We start from the raw sequence: 16,713 nt of genomic DNA on the forward strand, positions 1-16,713 counted from the left end.
ACAAGATCCAGTTAGTAGCCCGGCAGACATGAAAGACAATCGATCTCCATAATCCGAATACACCCACATGTATAAGAGCCTGTGTTATGTGATCAGAGAGATTGTCCCTAATTTGTGTCTTTCCTTCCTTTTAGGCCATCTGTGTAGGTCCGGAAAATATGCAGATAATGTATCCAGCAATTTTTGACCAGCTGTCTGCATTTGTACAGTTTTCTTGTAAACCTCCTCAGTATGGCAAACTAGAAACAAAGCACATTGCTAATGCCAAATACAATCAGGTGTGTATTATTGCGCCACTCTTGTGTGGATTTCAGTCTGATACTAATGACATTGTTACCTGCTTGTGCAGTAGTGAGTATTTTCCATTACACCGCCCTCTTAACCATTAGTGTCGCCATCACATATTACAACATTTACTGCTTTTCCTGTTTTGTACAACCCATCGTCTACTGCCGCAGTTTATATAGAAAACAAATAAACTTGCTTTATTCACCCTGGCCAGGCCCATCGCTAAGGCTACTTTCACACTAGCGTCGGATTCGGCCTGTCGCATTGCGTCGGGCCGAGATTCCGACGATAGCGTTTGTTGTGCCACACAACGGGTGCAGCGGATGCATTTCTCCGGCGCATCCGCTGCCCCATTGTGAGGTGCTGGGAGGTGGGGGCGGAGTTCCGGCCGCACATGCGCGGTCGGAAAAAGCGGTCCGTCGGCTGCAATAAACGTTACATTTAACGTTTTTTGCTCCCGGCGGTCCGCCACAACACGGCGCAACCGTCGCAAGACTGTTGCGACGTGTGTCAATACGTCGCAGTGCGTCGGTAATGTAACTCTATGGGGCAAAAACGCATCCTGCAAACAACTTTGCAGGATGCGTTTTTTCCCCTAAACGACGCATTGCGACGTATTAAAAAAAACGCCAGTGTGAAAGTAGCCTAAGTCTCCGCCATTGCACCTTGTGTCTGTTATTGTCTGTGGCCAATCATTGTGTTCAGTGGCTCATGCCTTCAACGTGGGCAAAGCCAGTGATCTCAGTTATTGGCTGCAATGCTGTCTACAGGTGCCTTACATTTATTTTTCACTGTAGAGAGCCAATTGAATTGGAGAGTTGCTCCCGAGACATCCAGTATCCGTGATGTCTGGTGTCATTGAAGCAAGATGGAGCATTCTGCTTCTTTCCTTTGTAAAAATTTTAATATGCAGAACAGAGGGAAAGTTGCTGCTTGTTTGCGGCTTTCCTATCTTATTCCACAAAGGGTTCCCCCCCCCACATGTATGAAACATAACGGGGTATTTGGACTGAGTTTTATCCTACTGGTAAAATGGCTATGTTAGAGGGACTCTGTCAGCACAGAATGACTGATCCAATCAAGTACAGGCGTTCGGTGCACCCTTGGTGTGGCCAAACATTTATATACACCTTCCCAACTAGTTGTTTCCCTTCTATCTCTGCCCTTCTCTGGCTCTGTACACCAGAGCTGTCAATCAAGAAGAGGGGGAAGGGATGATAAAGGAATGACAAGTAGGTGGAAAAGTGCACTTAAATGTTTGGCCACACCAAGGGTGCACCAAGCTCCTGCACTTGGTTTGAATAGTCGTTTGCGGCTGACAGACGTATTCCTAGATACATCACCCAATACATCTTACTTTCAGCTATACGAGTCCATGTGTTTTACGGATCCAGATTTGTTGGTATAGCAAACCTCATGTGAAAGCCATATACGTGATTTTAGTCCATAGCCGCCTGCATTTTCCCAGCGGCAGATGTTGGCATCATAGCGGCTGTATTGGACTAGTTGCACATTGCAAACAATCCAGTGTACCATTGTTTGACTTGTCAGAGGGTGCAGTTGGTTTGTGAATTCTGATGAGACCTCTTGACTTGTATGGTCGGCTCTAAAAGTCAAACATCGAAGTTGAAAGGGATTTTATTGGACAAAGCTCATTGAAGGGAATACATGAAGCTTTAGGGCCAGCAGACCTATTACATTGGTGAGTAGGATGGTGAAGAACAATTTCAAACTTATCTGTGTCTGCAAATCGTTATTCCTTTACTGAGAAAGTCAACTTTGATTCTTCTGGTCATTGAGGCAGGAACTGCATTTAGGATGGTCTGATTCCCGGCTAGTGCTGGCGTCTTTCCATATGGGTGACTGATGTCTCCTCTCTGTCCTCTGTTGCCCAAAACAGAGAAGGGCGTGGGGGTTGTACTAGGCCAGGAATCCTCCAGAAGATCCCTGCACTAGCTGGGAATTGTTTCATACTCACGTACTTAATTAACCTTTTCAGGGATGTAAAACCCCTTAGTGTCCCGAAAGGTTTCAACTTCTCTTTTCCTGCCATAGCCAGCAATGTAATTAGTTTGGTGACCCAGGATCCCCTGACAAAGTCCTTTTAGTATTTGTGGCTAGGTAAAATGGACAATTCTGCTTCTTCACTTGGTTAATTCAAGTCGCTGCAGTTAATTCCATAGATAATAAAAAATTATTGAATTAATTGACACTATGTTAATGAAGCACCATCAATAAGTTTGCATCGTTCTCTCATCTAAAATTAACATGTATGTGTCTAAATCTATCTGAATTAACTTCTCTCGTTCTGTTTATTCTGCAACAAAATGGAATCACAATAGATCCAACTTTTTGCACCGGTGAGTGACATTTCCTTAAAAATTGCCCTGTCCTGACAAAACCCCAAAAAATGAATAAGACTTGTAACAATCATAAATTCCTCCTACTGTATACGGAATCCTTGTATGAAGATTTCTTACTTTCTTTGCGCATGCAAAGTGCTTCTTTCTGCTTTCTTTTTAATGTTTCGGATCATCAGATCAGCACGCATGCAGAAAATAACCAGTTCCGATCTCTGCAAATAGTTTTCCTGTCTGCAGTCTTGAAATCTCATGTATGATGCTTTTATTCCAGGCAGAGTGGGTCGCCTTAAATTATGTACCATTTGCTGAAAAATCCTTGGAAGTCATGGTTGACCTGTACCAGAAAACAGCATGTCATAAAGCTGTAGTGAATGAAAAGGTTCTCCAAAATATTATTCGGGTACGTACGATTGTGCTTTGGGGCCAGGGGGAAATGACCCTTTAATGTGGCTGCCAGGCATAAGTAATTGACCTACGAACATGATAGTTTCTCAGTAGCAGATGGGTGGTAGACACCGGACTCCCACCGATCAGCTCCATTCGGGGGCTGGATGTAGACATGTGACCAGAGCTGCTGAGTGTAGCTCCATTCAGAGTGTAGCAGCCGCTGCTGGGTACTGCAGTACTTTATCACCTGAAAAGGACAGCTGTGTGGCAGCGGCTGCTACTCTCCAAATGGACCTGCTCTTAGCAGCTCTGATCAAGTGTTTACGCTCATCTGCATCGCAGCAAGAAACAGGTGATCGGTGGGGGAGCCGGGTGTTGGACCCCCACAGATCTGTGATTAGGTCATCATATTTCTATGCATGAATAGCACCTTTATTTTCGCAATAGATTGGAATCCCAGTGGTCGGATACCCACTAGCCAGCAAGTACATGTGATATGCTCTTGATATTACAGGAATGAGAATATAGCCTATATCCACCTACCTCATGAGTACACGGTTTGTATGACAAGCCAGTAGCGTGACATCAGTGAATAGGGGGCCCTACTGGAGCCCACCATTAGGGCTCCGACTATAGTGTATTTTACCAATCAGTATGTCTGCCTCCTGACACATGCTGGGTGCATATAACAAAGCGCAGACCGTGATCGTTTGCTATGTGGTCTAGTATCCCTGGGGCAGAATGAAGAGTAGCATCACAGGGCAGCGCCATTTTGTGGGTGACTGCCCTGTGACCTGCTATCACCAGCAGTTACTGTCTCGCTCTCTCCCATCAGTCTCTCTCACCCAGATTACATGATTCTCTCACCCCCCCTCCACCATGTCTGCAGCTCCTTATCTTATCTTAGGAAGAGATGAATCACAACTCCTGCCTCCTATAATGCTAATGGTACACTGTTTCTCCTTGATGTCTCTGCTATTCTACCATGCTTTTCTCCTGCATTTTACTCCCATCAGCCTTCAGTCTAGGATCTGTTGTGCTAGAAGCAGTACTGGTTATGTTATCAGATCTGAGGGCTCCATGAATATGGCAGCAGAACACTCCCACTACTATGAATTGTGCAGCCCACAGAGGCATGCCCAGTTCACAGCAGTGACAGTTCTATTACAATAGCTATGGTCTGCTTCTGTCTGTTATCTCCTATGACCATGGTGCGGTATTATGACACTGATAGTGTCATGTTGCTGTGAAAACAAGATGTCACACGAAATATGTTTCAAATGCAATCAAAACTTGGTTATAACAGCATGTTATGCTACATTACATTGATTTATTAATGATCTACAAACGCGGTACCTTCCCTTTAAGGGTATCAGGTGTGCAGGCAGGATGTTATAGAGCAGGGGCTGATCAGATCGATATTAGTGATGAGCGAATATACTCATTACTTGAGATTTCTCGAGCATGCTCAGGGGTCTTCCGAGTATTTTTTAGTGCTCGGAGATTTAGTTTTTCTTGCCGCAGCTGAATGATTTACATCTGTTAGCCAGCATAAGAACATGTGGGGGTTGCCTGGTTGCTAGGGGATCCCCACATGTACTTATGCTGGCTAACAGATGTAAATCATTCAGCTGCGGCAATAAAAACTAAATCTCCGAGCACTAAAAAACACTTGAAGGACCCCCGAGCATGCTCGAGAAATCTCGAGTAATGAGTATATTCGCTCATCACTTATCGATATACATTTTTGTAGGAAAAGTTTCTGTAAAACTTGTATATTCTTCATTGAAATCCCTTTGTTTATATGGATATGAAGGGGGCGGTCCTAATCAGTGATTGACAGCTATATCTGCAAGCAGTCATACAGGGAAGACTGTCAATCACTGTTAAGACCACCCACTGGACTCATATGCATACAACTACCAGAGATTTAAAAAAAAAAAAAAAAAGTAAATAATATACAGGTATATGACTGGTTCCCTTTAAGGCTACTTTCAAACATCAGGTTTTTTGTTTCAGGCTAAGATAAACGGCAATTCAGTAGATGTGAGGACTCTTTTAACCACTAGGTGTCAGTAAACACAGCTGCCATATCTCTGTGCTGGAGCAGCAGACAAACCCCACCCGAGCACAGGCTGTGTAATATTAGGAGAAGTGGAAAAGGAATGCTGTTGGTTACATTGCTCCGTATTCTACCTATGAAATAAATTCATTACTTTCTCCTTTTTTCCCAGACTCTAAGGGTTCCACTGAGCCTAAAATACGCGTGCCCATCAGAAAGCACCTGGAAGCTGGCCGTGTCCTCCCTATTGAAGGTTCTGTCTGTTGGGTTACCGGTTGCACGACAACATGCGTCTTCTGGAAAGTTTGAGAGCATGTGGCCAGAACTGGCCAATACTTTTGAAGACTTTTTATTTACAAAAAGGTAAAGTCGAAAGGTGTTTGTCCTGCGAGTGCCACCATCTGATTGTAGGACACGGTCACGCCATACCCAGACTGACCACTGCTTTCCCGAACCGAGTGTGACCTAGAAATATGACACTCAGATCGGGAGACCCGCAGCCAGGTCGGGAGACCCGCGGCCAGTCCGTGCATTGCCATCCTAGACCGGCCGCCATCCACGGACAACTACATGAGCCCCAAGGGTTTTATCAGCACATTTAGGTTTGGTAAATGCCTCTGATCTGGTTTTTCATAATCGCATCACATTTTCTTTACTATAAGAATGATTTTTGTGTGTGATTATTATTGGGAAAATTATTTTTTTGCAAGCAGATCTATATGTTGCTTTTTTTTTGTTGTTTTTTTTTTTACACCCTTGACCTGAATGAAGTTGTCTTGCCATCTGTCAGTCATATTTGTGCTGGTCCCAAAGGTCGTCATGGCAAATCTTTGCAATATTTGTCACCCTTACAAGTGATAAAACCCCTTTAACAGTTAATGGTAGTCAATCGCTTTTGTTATTTCGGAGTTGTCGGCATTTTGTGTACAGCTCGTGAAGAATAACAGACGATGCATAGTAGTCAGCATAGTCCATATACTACATCTGTGCTATTCTTCAGTGTTTTGTGCTTGCAGATGTTTTTATCACCCTACATTTTGCATTTTCCCTAACTATTACAACTTTTCTATACTACTTAATCCTGTCTAGAAAAGAATAAAAAAAGTGTACCTGGTAAATGTACGTTACAGTGGGTACGGAAAGTATTCAGACCCCTTTAAATTTTTCACTCTTTGTTTCATTGCAGCCATTTGGTAAATTAATAAAAGTTCATTTTTTTTCTTATCAACGTACGCTCTGCACCCCATCTTGAATGGAAAATAAACATGAATGTTGACATTTTTGCAAATTTATTAAAAAGAAAAACTGAGCTATCACATAGTCATAAGTTTTCAGACCCTTTGCTCAGTATTGAGTGGAAGCACCCTTTTGAGCTAGTACAGCCATGATTCGTCTTGGGAATGATGTAACATGTTTTTCACAGCTGGATTTGGAGATCCTCTGCCATTCCTCCTTGCAGATCCTCTCCAGTTCCGTCAGGATGGATGGTGAACGTTGGAGGACAGCCATTTTCAGGTCAGGGCTCTGGCTGGGCCAGTCAAGAATGGTCACAGAGTTGTTCTGAAGCCACTGTTTTGTTAGCTGTGTGCTTATGGTCATTGTCTTGTTGGAAGGTGACCCTTTGGCCATGTATGAGGTGCTGCAGAGCACTCTGGAAGAGGTTTTCATCCAGGATATCTCTGTACTTGGCCGCTTTCGTGTTTCCTTCAATAGCAAGCAGTCATCCTGTCCCTGCAGCTGAAAGACACCCCTCATAGCATGATGCTGCCACCACCATGGGATTGTATTGGGCAGGTGATGAGCAGTGCCTGGTATTCTCCACACATACAGCTTGGAATTATCACCAAAAAGGTCTATCATCTTCTCATCAGACCAGAGAATCTTATTTCTCATAGTTTAGGAGTCCTTCATGGTGTTCTTTAGCAAACTCTATGCGGGCTTTCATATGTCTTGCACTGAGTAGAGGCTCCCGTCGGGCCACTCTACCATATAGGCCCGACTGGTGGAGGGCTGCAGTGATAGTTGACTTTGTGGAACTTTCTCCAATCTCCCTACTGCATCTCTGGAGCTCAGCCACAGTGATCTTGGGGTTCGTCTTTACTTCTCTCACCGAGGCTCTTCTCCCACGATTGCTCAGTTTGGCTGGACGGACAGGTCTAGTAAGACTTCCGTTGGTTCCAAACCTCTTCGATTTAAGGATTATGGAGGCCACTGTACTCTTAGGAACCTTGAGTACTGCAAAAATTCTGTTGTAACCTTGGCCAGATCTGTGCCTTGCCACAATTCTGTCTCTGAGCTCCTTGGCCAGTTCCTTTGACCTCATGATTCTTATTTGGTCTGACATGCAGTGTGAGCTGTGAGGTCTTAGGCTAGGTTCACACTGCGTTGTGTGAACCCGTTTAACGGACTACGTTACACCGCGGCATAACGAGGTGTAATGTAGTCCGTTAACGTCGCCATTGCTTGCAATGGCGAACGCATCGCTAGCGCACGCCCACAATGGGCGTGCGCTAGTGATGTGCCGTCATTTGAGTGACGGACCTCGAACGCTGCTTGCAGAGTTCGAGGTCCGTTCCTCGCTAGCGCAGATCACAGCTGGACTCCAATGAAGGTGTAGAACCATCTCAAGGAGGATCACAAGGAAATTGACAGCATGTGACTTAAATATGAGTGTCTGAGGGAAGGGTCTGAATACTTATGGCCATGTGATGTTTCAGTTTTTAGTTTAATAAATATGCAAAAATGTCTACATTTCTTTTTTTTCAGTCAAGATGGGGTGCAGAGTGTATATTAATGATAAAAAAATGAACTTTTTTTGAATTTAAAAGGGTCTGAATACTTTCCGTACCCACTGTATGAAACCGGCAACCTACAAGCACGGTGGGCTGTGTTATTTTAGAACATTTTTTTGAGGGGGCTAAGAAGTATCTTAATATGGTTTCTGGTATGAGCTGTAAAGCAGGGCATGTGAAGTGATGTCCACACAAAGGGTTAGATTGGAATCTCCTATGTATGCATTACTTTGAAATGTTATTCCTCACAAAGCATCACTTTCCTTCCTGGAACTGCCGCTGGAGTAATACTGTTTTCCCCCGTTTTCTTTTTCTAGCTCACCTCCAGATAATCTTTCAATTGAAGAGTTTCAAAGAAACGAGAGTATTGATGTAGAGGTGAGTGGGGCAAGAAGAGAGAGCTCTCTTTGTAATCCCATCTCTGTGAGGAGGGGAAAGAAAAATGCCAATATTCTCTACCGGGAACTCCAGCAAACTCATCCAGCCTGTCGTAGACAAATAAGTGAAGCTGCTGCCTGCAGTAACCATATTCATACTGGATTATGATTTGCATTACATAACTCAGTAGCCGATTCTTATTCACCTGATCATTGAGTATGTGAAAAGCAGGCCATGTTCTGCCAGTGGTTGCCTGAAGACATTGCAAGGTACACTGGACATTTTCTATTTCAGTCGTGCTTGGTGACAATTTTTTTAAAGAAATGGAATACTTTTCTCTATTTGGTTAAGAAATTGAGCATGAAAAGTATTTTTTCTTTAAGAAAATTGTCACCTAGCACGATTGAAATAGAAAATGTAACAGCCGGCTCCTGCTTGTGGATGACAAGGGCACATTTTGCTTACCAGGGTTCTGTTCAATTTCTTTGCTCAGTCTTTTCAGTCTGATGGATGGCAGGGGCACATTTTGCTTATCAGTGGTCTGTTGAATTCCTTTGCTCAGTTTTTCCAGTCTGATGGATGGCAGGGGCACTCCTGTGCCCTTGTCATTCACAAGCAGGAACCGGCTGTCACACGCAGCCCGGCTCCTGCTGAAAGTACCAAGACCAGTTATAGTGCCGATCTGCACTTCAACCCCTTACATGCCGCTGTCAGTAGTGACAGGGAGGTCGCTCCCTCTGCAGGCCCATCGGCACCCTTTGCAGTTCACTCACTGGATGTCAATGATTGCCATGGCATCAGATGCTTGCCAGTGGCCTCCTTGTCATCCCTCAACCAATCCAATGCTGCCAGAGCAGGGACTAATCAGCTAACTGACAGCCAAAGACTGACAATGAAGGTAATGCACTGTACTACACAGGTACTGCAGTGCATCACTGCAATAAAAGGACTTGGACCTTTGATCCTCTTGCGGGATTAGAAACAACTGCGAAAAAACAAAAAGAATGGTGCTACGGGTTCTGAAAAAAAAGGTAAAATCGCAGTTTTAACAATAAAAAATAGTTCTGTTAAAGAAAAAAACAAACAAAACTTAAGTTCCTGTGCAAAAGTAGCAAATCAAATAATAAAAAAAAAAGTAAACCTTTGGTATTAGGGTAATCATGTCAACCCACAGAATAAAGATAACATAACCATTATAAAGGTAAACAGTTCGTGATCAAAGTCACTTGTAGCACAAAATTGCACCAATGAAATCTACAGCTTGTCCTGCAAAAATAAGTAACAAGTTATGGCTTCTAGAACCCAGCATTAGAAAAATTAAGAAAAAAGCTTAGCATAATGGCCAAAACTGTCTGTGACACCTAGAGTTTAAAGGGAACCATGAAAACAAAGTCCAATCTGCAGGCACCATTATAGAGCAGGGTAAGCCGAGTAGATTGATATTTAGTTTTGTGGGTAAAGATTCAGTATAAGGCCGGAGTCAGACACAACGTATAAAAAATAGGTCCGATTTTGTCTGCCGAGAATGGCACAAGTGTTCTCCGTATGGTGATCCGTATGTAATCAGTTTTTAATGCGAGGATGCGATTTTCTTGCATCTAAGGATCCGTGTGACATCCGTATGGCATGTGTAAGGATTTACATTTCTCAATGCTTTTCCTCATTGAATTTAATGGCTCAATGGGCTGAAGTGAGGAAAATGTGTGCGTATTTCTTGCAAGTCACAATGATGGTCCGTGTGTTGTGCGAGTTTTTCTCCCACCCATAGACTTGCATTGGCGAGACTCAGCCGATATACACATACAATCGCAGGATGCTGCATATACCCGAGTGCATAGCACTCGTCCGTATTCTACGATAGTGTGACTACGGCCTAACTTGTTTTCATCATTTAACCCTCAGCTCTTTCTGGGATTTTGGGTCCAGTGGGCGGTGTAATCAGTGACTGACAGCTGCCTCTGAATGCAAATAAAGCTGTTAGTCACTAATGGGACCCAATATCCCAGAAAGAGCAGAGATTTAGATGATTAAAATACAGGTTCTACTGAATCTTTTCATGAGACCTATATATCAATCTGCTCAGCTCCTCCTTCTATATATATACCATGCCATGACTTTTCTCTTGGTTTTGGCGGGGATAGTGATGCCAGATCTGACTGGGCACATGGCTCACATGTCATACCCGCCCGTGAGCGCCGACACCACAGGAACAGCGCCGGCATGGAAGATGAGTATAAGTGTTTTTATTTTCACAAGGGGCAAACATCCAGATGGGGAAGGGGGTTGTCGTAGTAATGGACAGCTCGTCCTCCTTAAGTTTTTAAGAGCTGAAAACCTACGTGACCTCTTGCTCCTGGAGAAGTCCTTTTAAAGACATGAAGGGCATGTTTTTGTAGAACTGCTTTTTATTATTTATTTATTAGTGTTATTAACACTGGTACATTTACATTTTGGGATTATCTTTATGGGGTCTGTGCTGCGCAGAAATGTTTAAATTCATCCTTTTACATTAAAATTGCTGCGGGCATCTTTTTATAGAGAAGGACGAACTGAGCAGATTAATATATAGGTTTCTGGCAAAGATTTAGTAGGATTTGTATTTAATTCATTGAAATATCTACTCCTTGGCCGACCAGCAGTCCAGTGGGCGTCCTAATCAGTGACTGACGGCTATTTCTGTATGCGCGCTTGTGCAAATAAAACTCCCTCACTAAGCCTAAAATAAGCAGAACCTTAAATGAGTAAAATGCAAGCCATGTTGAATCATTTATCACAAAACTATGTATTAATCTGTTTCATAACCTGCTGCTTGCAGATTGAAGTGCCTTTACAATGTGCCAGATTCCCTTTAAGCATCTAACATTGGATCCGATTAATTAAAACCATTGATTTTGCCTCCATTTTGGCAGAGCTTGGAGAAACTGAACTAAGAATCCTAAAAGATGCAACATTTTTGCACAAATCCAAATTGTACAAACATGTTGCGACTTTTCGAAGTAATGTTTGATACAATTCGGGCAAAATTGCTGTGATGATTCGGGGCCATTGAGTTTTCTTGACATACACTTTAATCTTCAGCTTTTTTCTCTTTGTTTTAGGTTGTCCAGTTGATCAGTTCTGAGATCTTGCCATATGCCAACTTCATTCCTAAGGACTTTGTTGGTAAAATCATGACCATGCTTAATAAAGGCTCTATACACTCTCAGTCGTCTTCATTTACTGGTAAGTTTACTAAAAATATACAGCTTTCATGTCTGTGGCAATCCTGCTAACCTGATCTTTATGATATTTCTAAAACCTGAGGGGGAAAAAAGCTGCCATCACACAGACAACATTTCTTGCCTATTCACTTGATATGTGATGAATGTATATGATCAGAGCAGAGACCAACCCCTGAGACCCCTATTGATCTTGAGAAGGGGGGTTTCTTGACTTCTGTGTGAATGGAATTGTGATGCACATGTGGAACTACCGCTGTGTTCACCTACTCAACTACTGCAGTGTTTTCCAGCAGTGCCAACTGAACGGACCTATTTTGTTTGTTGAAATGACACTTATAGGGGTTTCCGAGACTATTTTTTTTTTACTATGGTTCTAAGAATAAGAACTTCTACCCGGTGCCAGCTCAGAGTGGTCACCAACCATTTCTGCCGGCGATTCTGCTGCTTCACATCTACAGAGCAGCCTTTTCTCCTCTGGGCTACTCTGTTGACTGGGTATGACTGCTGATGTCATGCTGATAGTTAGGCAGTGGAGATCCTGCTGTCAATCAGCATGAGATCAGCAGTCACACCCCGTCAACAGAGCAAAGCAGAAAAGAAGCTGCTGCTGTCAACGTGACATAGATGAAAGCCGCAGAATCCCCAGCTGGAGCAGTTTCGGACCGCTTTGAACCTGTAAAGATCAGAGCTGGACACAACACGTAGGCAGTTAGCAACTACCTGCATGTTAGTTCTTAGACCCATAGTAAAAAAATAAAATGGTCTTGGATAACCTCTTTAGTACACCAGCTCCTTTACACAGTGTTGTAGTTGTTTTTTGTCCAAAATCCTGTTTTGCGTATTCTCTTTGCAGGGTATGTGGCCCGTGTACATAAGACTGGTTTCACATTTGCGGGTTTTTTTTTGCGGTAAAAAACGCAAAAAAAAGCATGCGTTCCCCCCCCATATTTAACATTAAAAACGCATGCGTTTTTTTGCATGAGTTTTGACGCGTTTTTGCAACGCATGCGTTTTTTCTCTGCATGCGTTGTGTTGCAGAAATGCAACATGTTGTAATTTTTGCGGCGTTTTTTTGCCGAAAAAAAACGCATGCGTTTTTTCGCGGCATAAAAACCTATTGAGGTCTATGTAAACGCATGTGTTTTTAAGCACATGCGTTTGCGTTTATTAAAAAAAAAAACACACACTGATATGCCACCCCCCACCATAAAGGTGATAAAGGGACCCTAACCCTAAAGGGATCCTAACCCTAAAGGGATCCTAACCCTAACGGGATCCTAACCCTACCCCTAACCCTAAAGGGATCCTAACTCTACCCCTAACCCGGTTAGGGTTAGGATCCCTTTAGGGGTAGGGTTAGGGTTAGGATCCCTTTAGGGTTAGGGTTATGATCCCTACCCCTAACCCTAACTATTTCTGTTTATAGTGGGTTTTTTACTTTATTTTGATGATTGGCAGCTGTCACACATTTCTCAGCATGCGTTTAAAAAAAGCAAACGCATGAAAAAACGCATGTAAACGCATCAAAACGCCGCGTTTTTTTCACCACATGTAAAAACTCATGCGTCAAAAAAACCACAGCATTTGCACGCGTTTACATGCGTTTTTTCACCACGCGTTTTTTTTTTTTTAAAACACAAACGCAAGTGTGAAACCAGCCTAACTGGGCTGAGTTTTAGGAAATGTTAGGTCCTAGTTCTGGGTACCTCCCATGAGTTTGGAGCTAACATGTAAGTCCTATAAACCTCTAGAAAAGCCCTCTGGCCCCTGATTCATTATTGCTGTTTTTCCGTTAATATTGTCTATACGTTTTACGTCAATAAGACAAATGTTAAACCTTTTTAAAGGATTTTCAACTTTTATTGCTGAAAAGCCTTAAAAAAGGCTAAATAAGAAAAAGCGCATTTTCACCTTTTCACCAAATTCATGAACCGCGTTCACCATTCTGAAGATTACCAAAACACAAAAAAGTAGTGTCTTCAGCAAATCGTCAAGGATGAATCGGGACGGGAGTGTATATAGCAGTCACACCGGTGGTTGTGGCTCATTAACCACCTTCAACTACACGGTCACTAGATTAAAAAATGATCACTTTTTGTAATATTTTTTCATTAACGCTTTGAGTTTTTTCCTTTTTCTACATCACAACCCAATGTAGACAAAAATCTGTAGGTTGTGTATATAAGGGAGAGATGGAGGACATTTAGACGGGCTTGCTGATGTGGTTGGAACGTCCCGTATTGATAGTTCTATATATATATATATATATATATATATATATATATATATATATATATATATATATATATATATATATATACATATATATATACATATATATATATATATATATATATATATATATATATATATACATATATATATATACCGTATATATTTGTTTTTAATTTACTCTGTGCTCACCAGGGTTGATACTGGCATTCTTACCTTGAACTTCCAAGTAAGGAGGCTTGCCAACATGCTAATAAAGTAATAGAGTAAAACATTGAATATTGCTTTAGACTTTATGGCAGGTCCTGTTTAAATAAAGTGAGCTTGATGTGGTTCCCTCAATGAAAAAAAAATAACAAGCTGCTAAGGGAATTGGACAAGCAGATTTCACAAGAGAGGCTTTCCAGGCAAAGGTGTGACTTTATACGAGTCACTATGAGATTTCTGATATTACCGCCTATGTGTAAGGTTGTTAGAATTCCCTCTATTATAAATAAACTGCAGTATGAAGCAGAAAGGAAATGAGCGATCCTTCGTTTTTTCTCTGAAATAAATAGTCCAGTCATGTGTATTTGAAAGTTTGGCCATGATTTTTTTTTCATTCTGGGGATCAGGAGGACCCCTGTCCCCCTAAGCATGCCACTGGCCCTTTTCTGTATATATTATCGGTTCAGGCTCAAGGGATTTTGGACCTTAAAGACTGAATACGGTTATCTGTGTTTAGTATGCCTTCAATTAAAAACAATCTCTCAGCAGTTTTTGCTATGTAATGTTAGGACAGCTGGAAGTAGGTGTTAAAACACGGAATTTAATTGGGCGTCATGTGTCAGTCTGGTGCTGTTGTTTACTTATACTGAAGACATTATCACCAGGTGATTATCATTTCTGAGCTACAGCAGTGCGTGCATGTAAGTCCGACAACTCCACCTCCTGTCTATAGGCAGTGAGCTGCTTATCGCAATGTACATGCAGAGCCTGGTGTGGGTGGGGTTAGCTATCCATTACTAATCCTAAAGTTATATGGTAAATAAAGACACAGCCAGAGTAAAACACAGTTTTACTTTTTTATTTAAAAATAACAAACACGGTTATACTCTCTTAACGCCTAATTCCACTGAATCCCTCGTTTCGGTAAGAAAATAAAAAAACAATATCTCTCACCTACCTGTCATCCTGTCCCATGCCGTAATCCATGTCTGGGGGATAAAAATGTTTCAACCTGGACTGTGCCAAGATGCGAGAGAACTGGCTATGTCTTTATTTACCACATCACTGTAGGATTAATAATGGAGAGTTGTCTTGTAGATGCCTCTCCATTACTAAGCCGTGGGCTTGATGTCACCTGATAATGCAAAGGTGACATCAACCCCACAAATATGAACCCCATTTGCCACTGATACAGGGCAAATGGAAAGAGCTGAGCAAAGGGCCAGAATTGGCGCATCTAATCGATGTGCCTTTTCTGGGCAGCTGTGGGCTGCTATTTGTAGGCTGAGGGGGTGGCAATATCCATGGCCCCTTACCAGTCTGAGAATACCAACGACCCCCCCGCCCCCCCAGCTGTCTGCTTTAGCAAGGCTGGCTGTGAAAAAATGTAGGGGAGGAGGCATGCCATTTTTTAAATTATGTATTTAAATAATTAAAAATACTGCGTGGGGACCCCTTTATTCTTGATAACCAGCTTTGTTGAAGCTGATAGCTAAGGGTTGCAGCCCTCAGCTGTGAGTTTTGCCTGGCTGGTTATCAAAAATACAGGGGAGCCCACAACGTTTTTTTTTAATTATTTATAGCACAGGAGCTGGCTAATGAATACTTCCATAAGCCGCTCCTGCTCTCGCTGTTATTAGTGGTAGCAGGCGTCGGATGATGGGAGCTGTAGCCCCATCAGCTGACACTAGTGACTGGAGGTAAACTTTATACCTCCGATCTCAGCTGAGCTTGGGCACCGCAGCTCTCTGACCGGTAGGGATTTCATCGCCGGTCAGAAGCGGAGTTTTCTGCATAGTCATGCACATGACCGCGTGGCAACCACCAGGTGTTCGGGCAGCCGAACCCGAACAATAATACAGACTTCCTGGTGAAGTTCGTGTTCGGTGTCTGTTCACGGACAGTAGGTGTTCAGTACATACGCCAAACTTTACTGTTCGGGTTCACCCATCTCTATTCTCTTTGCTTACATCAGGCTGCTCTTAGATGAGGTAGCAAAAACCTGCTGACAGAATTCATTGAACAGTTATACCTTTATTATCAGTGAGATATTTATAACATTATTTCATGACCAATTCAGGTTGCTTTTTTGCATGCTTTTAGCAACATTGCTTATTACCCCCCCCCCCCCCCCCCCCAAAAAAAAAAAAAAAGCATCTTCATGGGCTTGAAAATAATTATATAGGTTTTGGAGTATGTTGATATAAGGAATTGCTCAGTCCTAAGGTCAGAAGCATTTTTGGCTTTGGATGAAATAAGTCCTGCATACAATTGTAACAACTCACTTAAAATGGTGCACAACAAACCATTGCTAAAATTGACACAAGATTTGCAAAGTGGCTGATGCTTTTCTTTGGTTGGGCTTTCTGCTGCGTTCGTGCAACCCCAGTTACCCAGCCAAGAATGCACAGAGGATGTTTGTGTTATGTGCTTATTGTGAGTTATGTATTGTGTGTGCAGTGGTATAAACTGTCTGAATTGTGAGAATTCACATATGTCTCCGGAGAAACCTTCCATTCCTGCATTCCATTCAATGAGATAAAATTGTCTCCCAGCATTGAATTTTTATACCTCCTGATGCATGTGCAACATGGTCTTAATTAAGGGCTAATTAAACAAAATGTACGTCTGTTTTTCCATTGGTGGTTCTGTGACAAATAATGTACTGTGATGGTGAGAGTTGCAGAAGTTGTCTTTATATGGTGTAGTATCAGTTTTTTATGGGGACATTTTATGTAAATTTGTATATTGATTTTACATCTTTCTTTCTGAAACAATTGGAT

General features: G+C 42.3%; 1 protein-coding gene across 3 annotated transcripts in view; it reads left to right on the forward strand.

Moving 5' to 3' along the window:
• Positions 1 to 16,713, forward strand: part of MON2 (MON2 homolog, regulator of endosome-to-Golgi trafficking) — a 225,482-nt gene that overhangs the window by 157,052 nt on the left and 51,717 nt on the right. For 2 of the 3 annotated variants that reach the window (XM_069764435.1, XM_069764437.1), the window contains 6 exons: positions 135 to 278; positions 2,631 to 2,648; positions 2,923 to 3,051; positions 5,273 to 5,463; positions 8,210 to 8,270; positions 11,369 to 11,492. In XM_069764435.1, the coding sequence (XP_069620536.1) occupies positions 135 to 278; positions 2,631 to 2,648; positions 2,923 to 3,051; positions 5,273 to 5,463; positions 8,210 to 8,270; positions 11,369 to 11,492 (667 nt within the window). The remainder of the gene's footprint in view (positions 1 to 134; positions 279 to 2,630; positions 2,649 to 2,922; positions 3,052 to 5,272; positions 5,464 to 8,209; positions 8,271 to 11,368; positions 11,493 to 16,713) is intronic. The other variant, XM_069764436.1, reaches the window with a different exon arrangement.

This window comes from Ranitomeya imitator, chromosome 4 (genome assembly GCF_032444005.1).
Source record: "Ranitomeya imitator isolate aRanImi1 chromosome 4, aRanImi1.pri, whole genome shotgun sequence".
NCBI classification, from domain to species: Eukaryota; Metazoa; Chordata; class Amphibia; order Anura; family Dendrobatidae; genus Ranitomeya; species Ranitomeya imitator.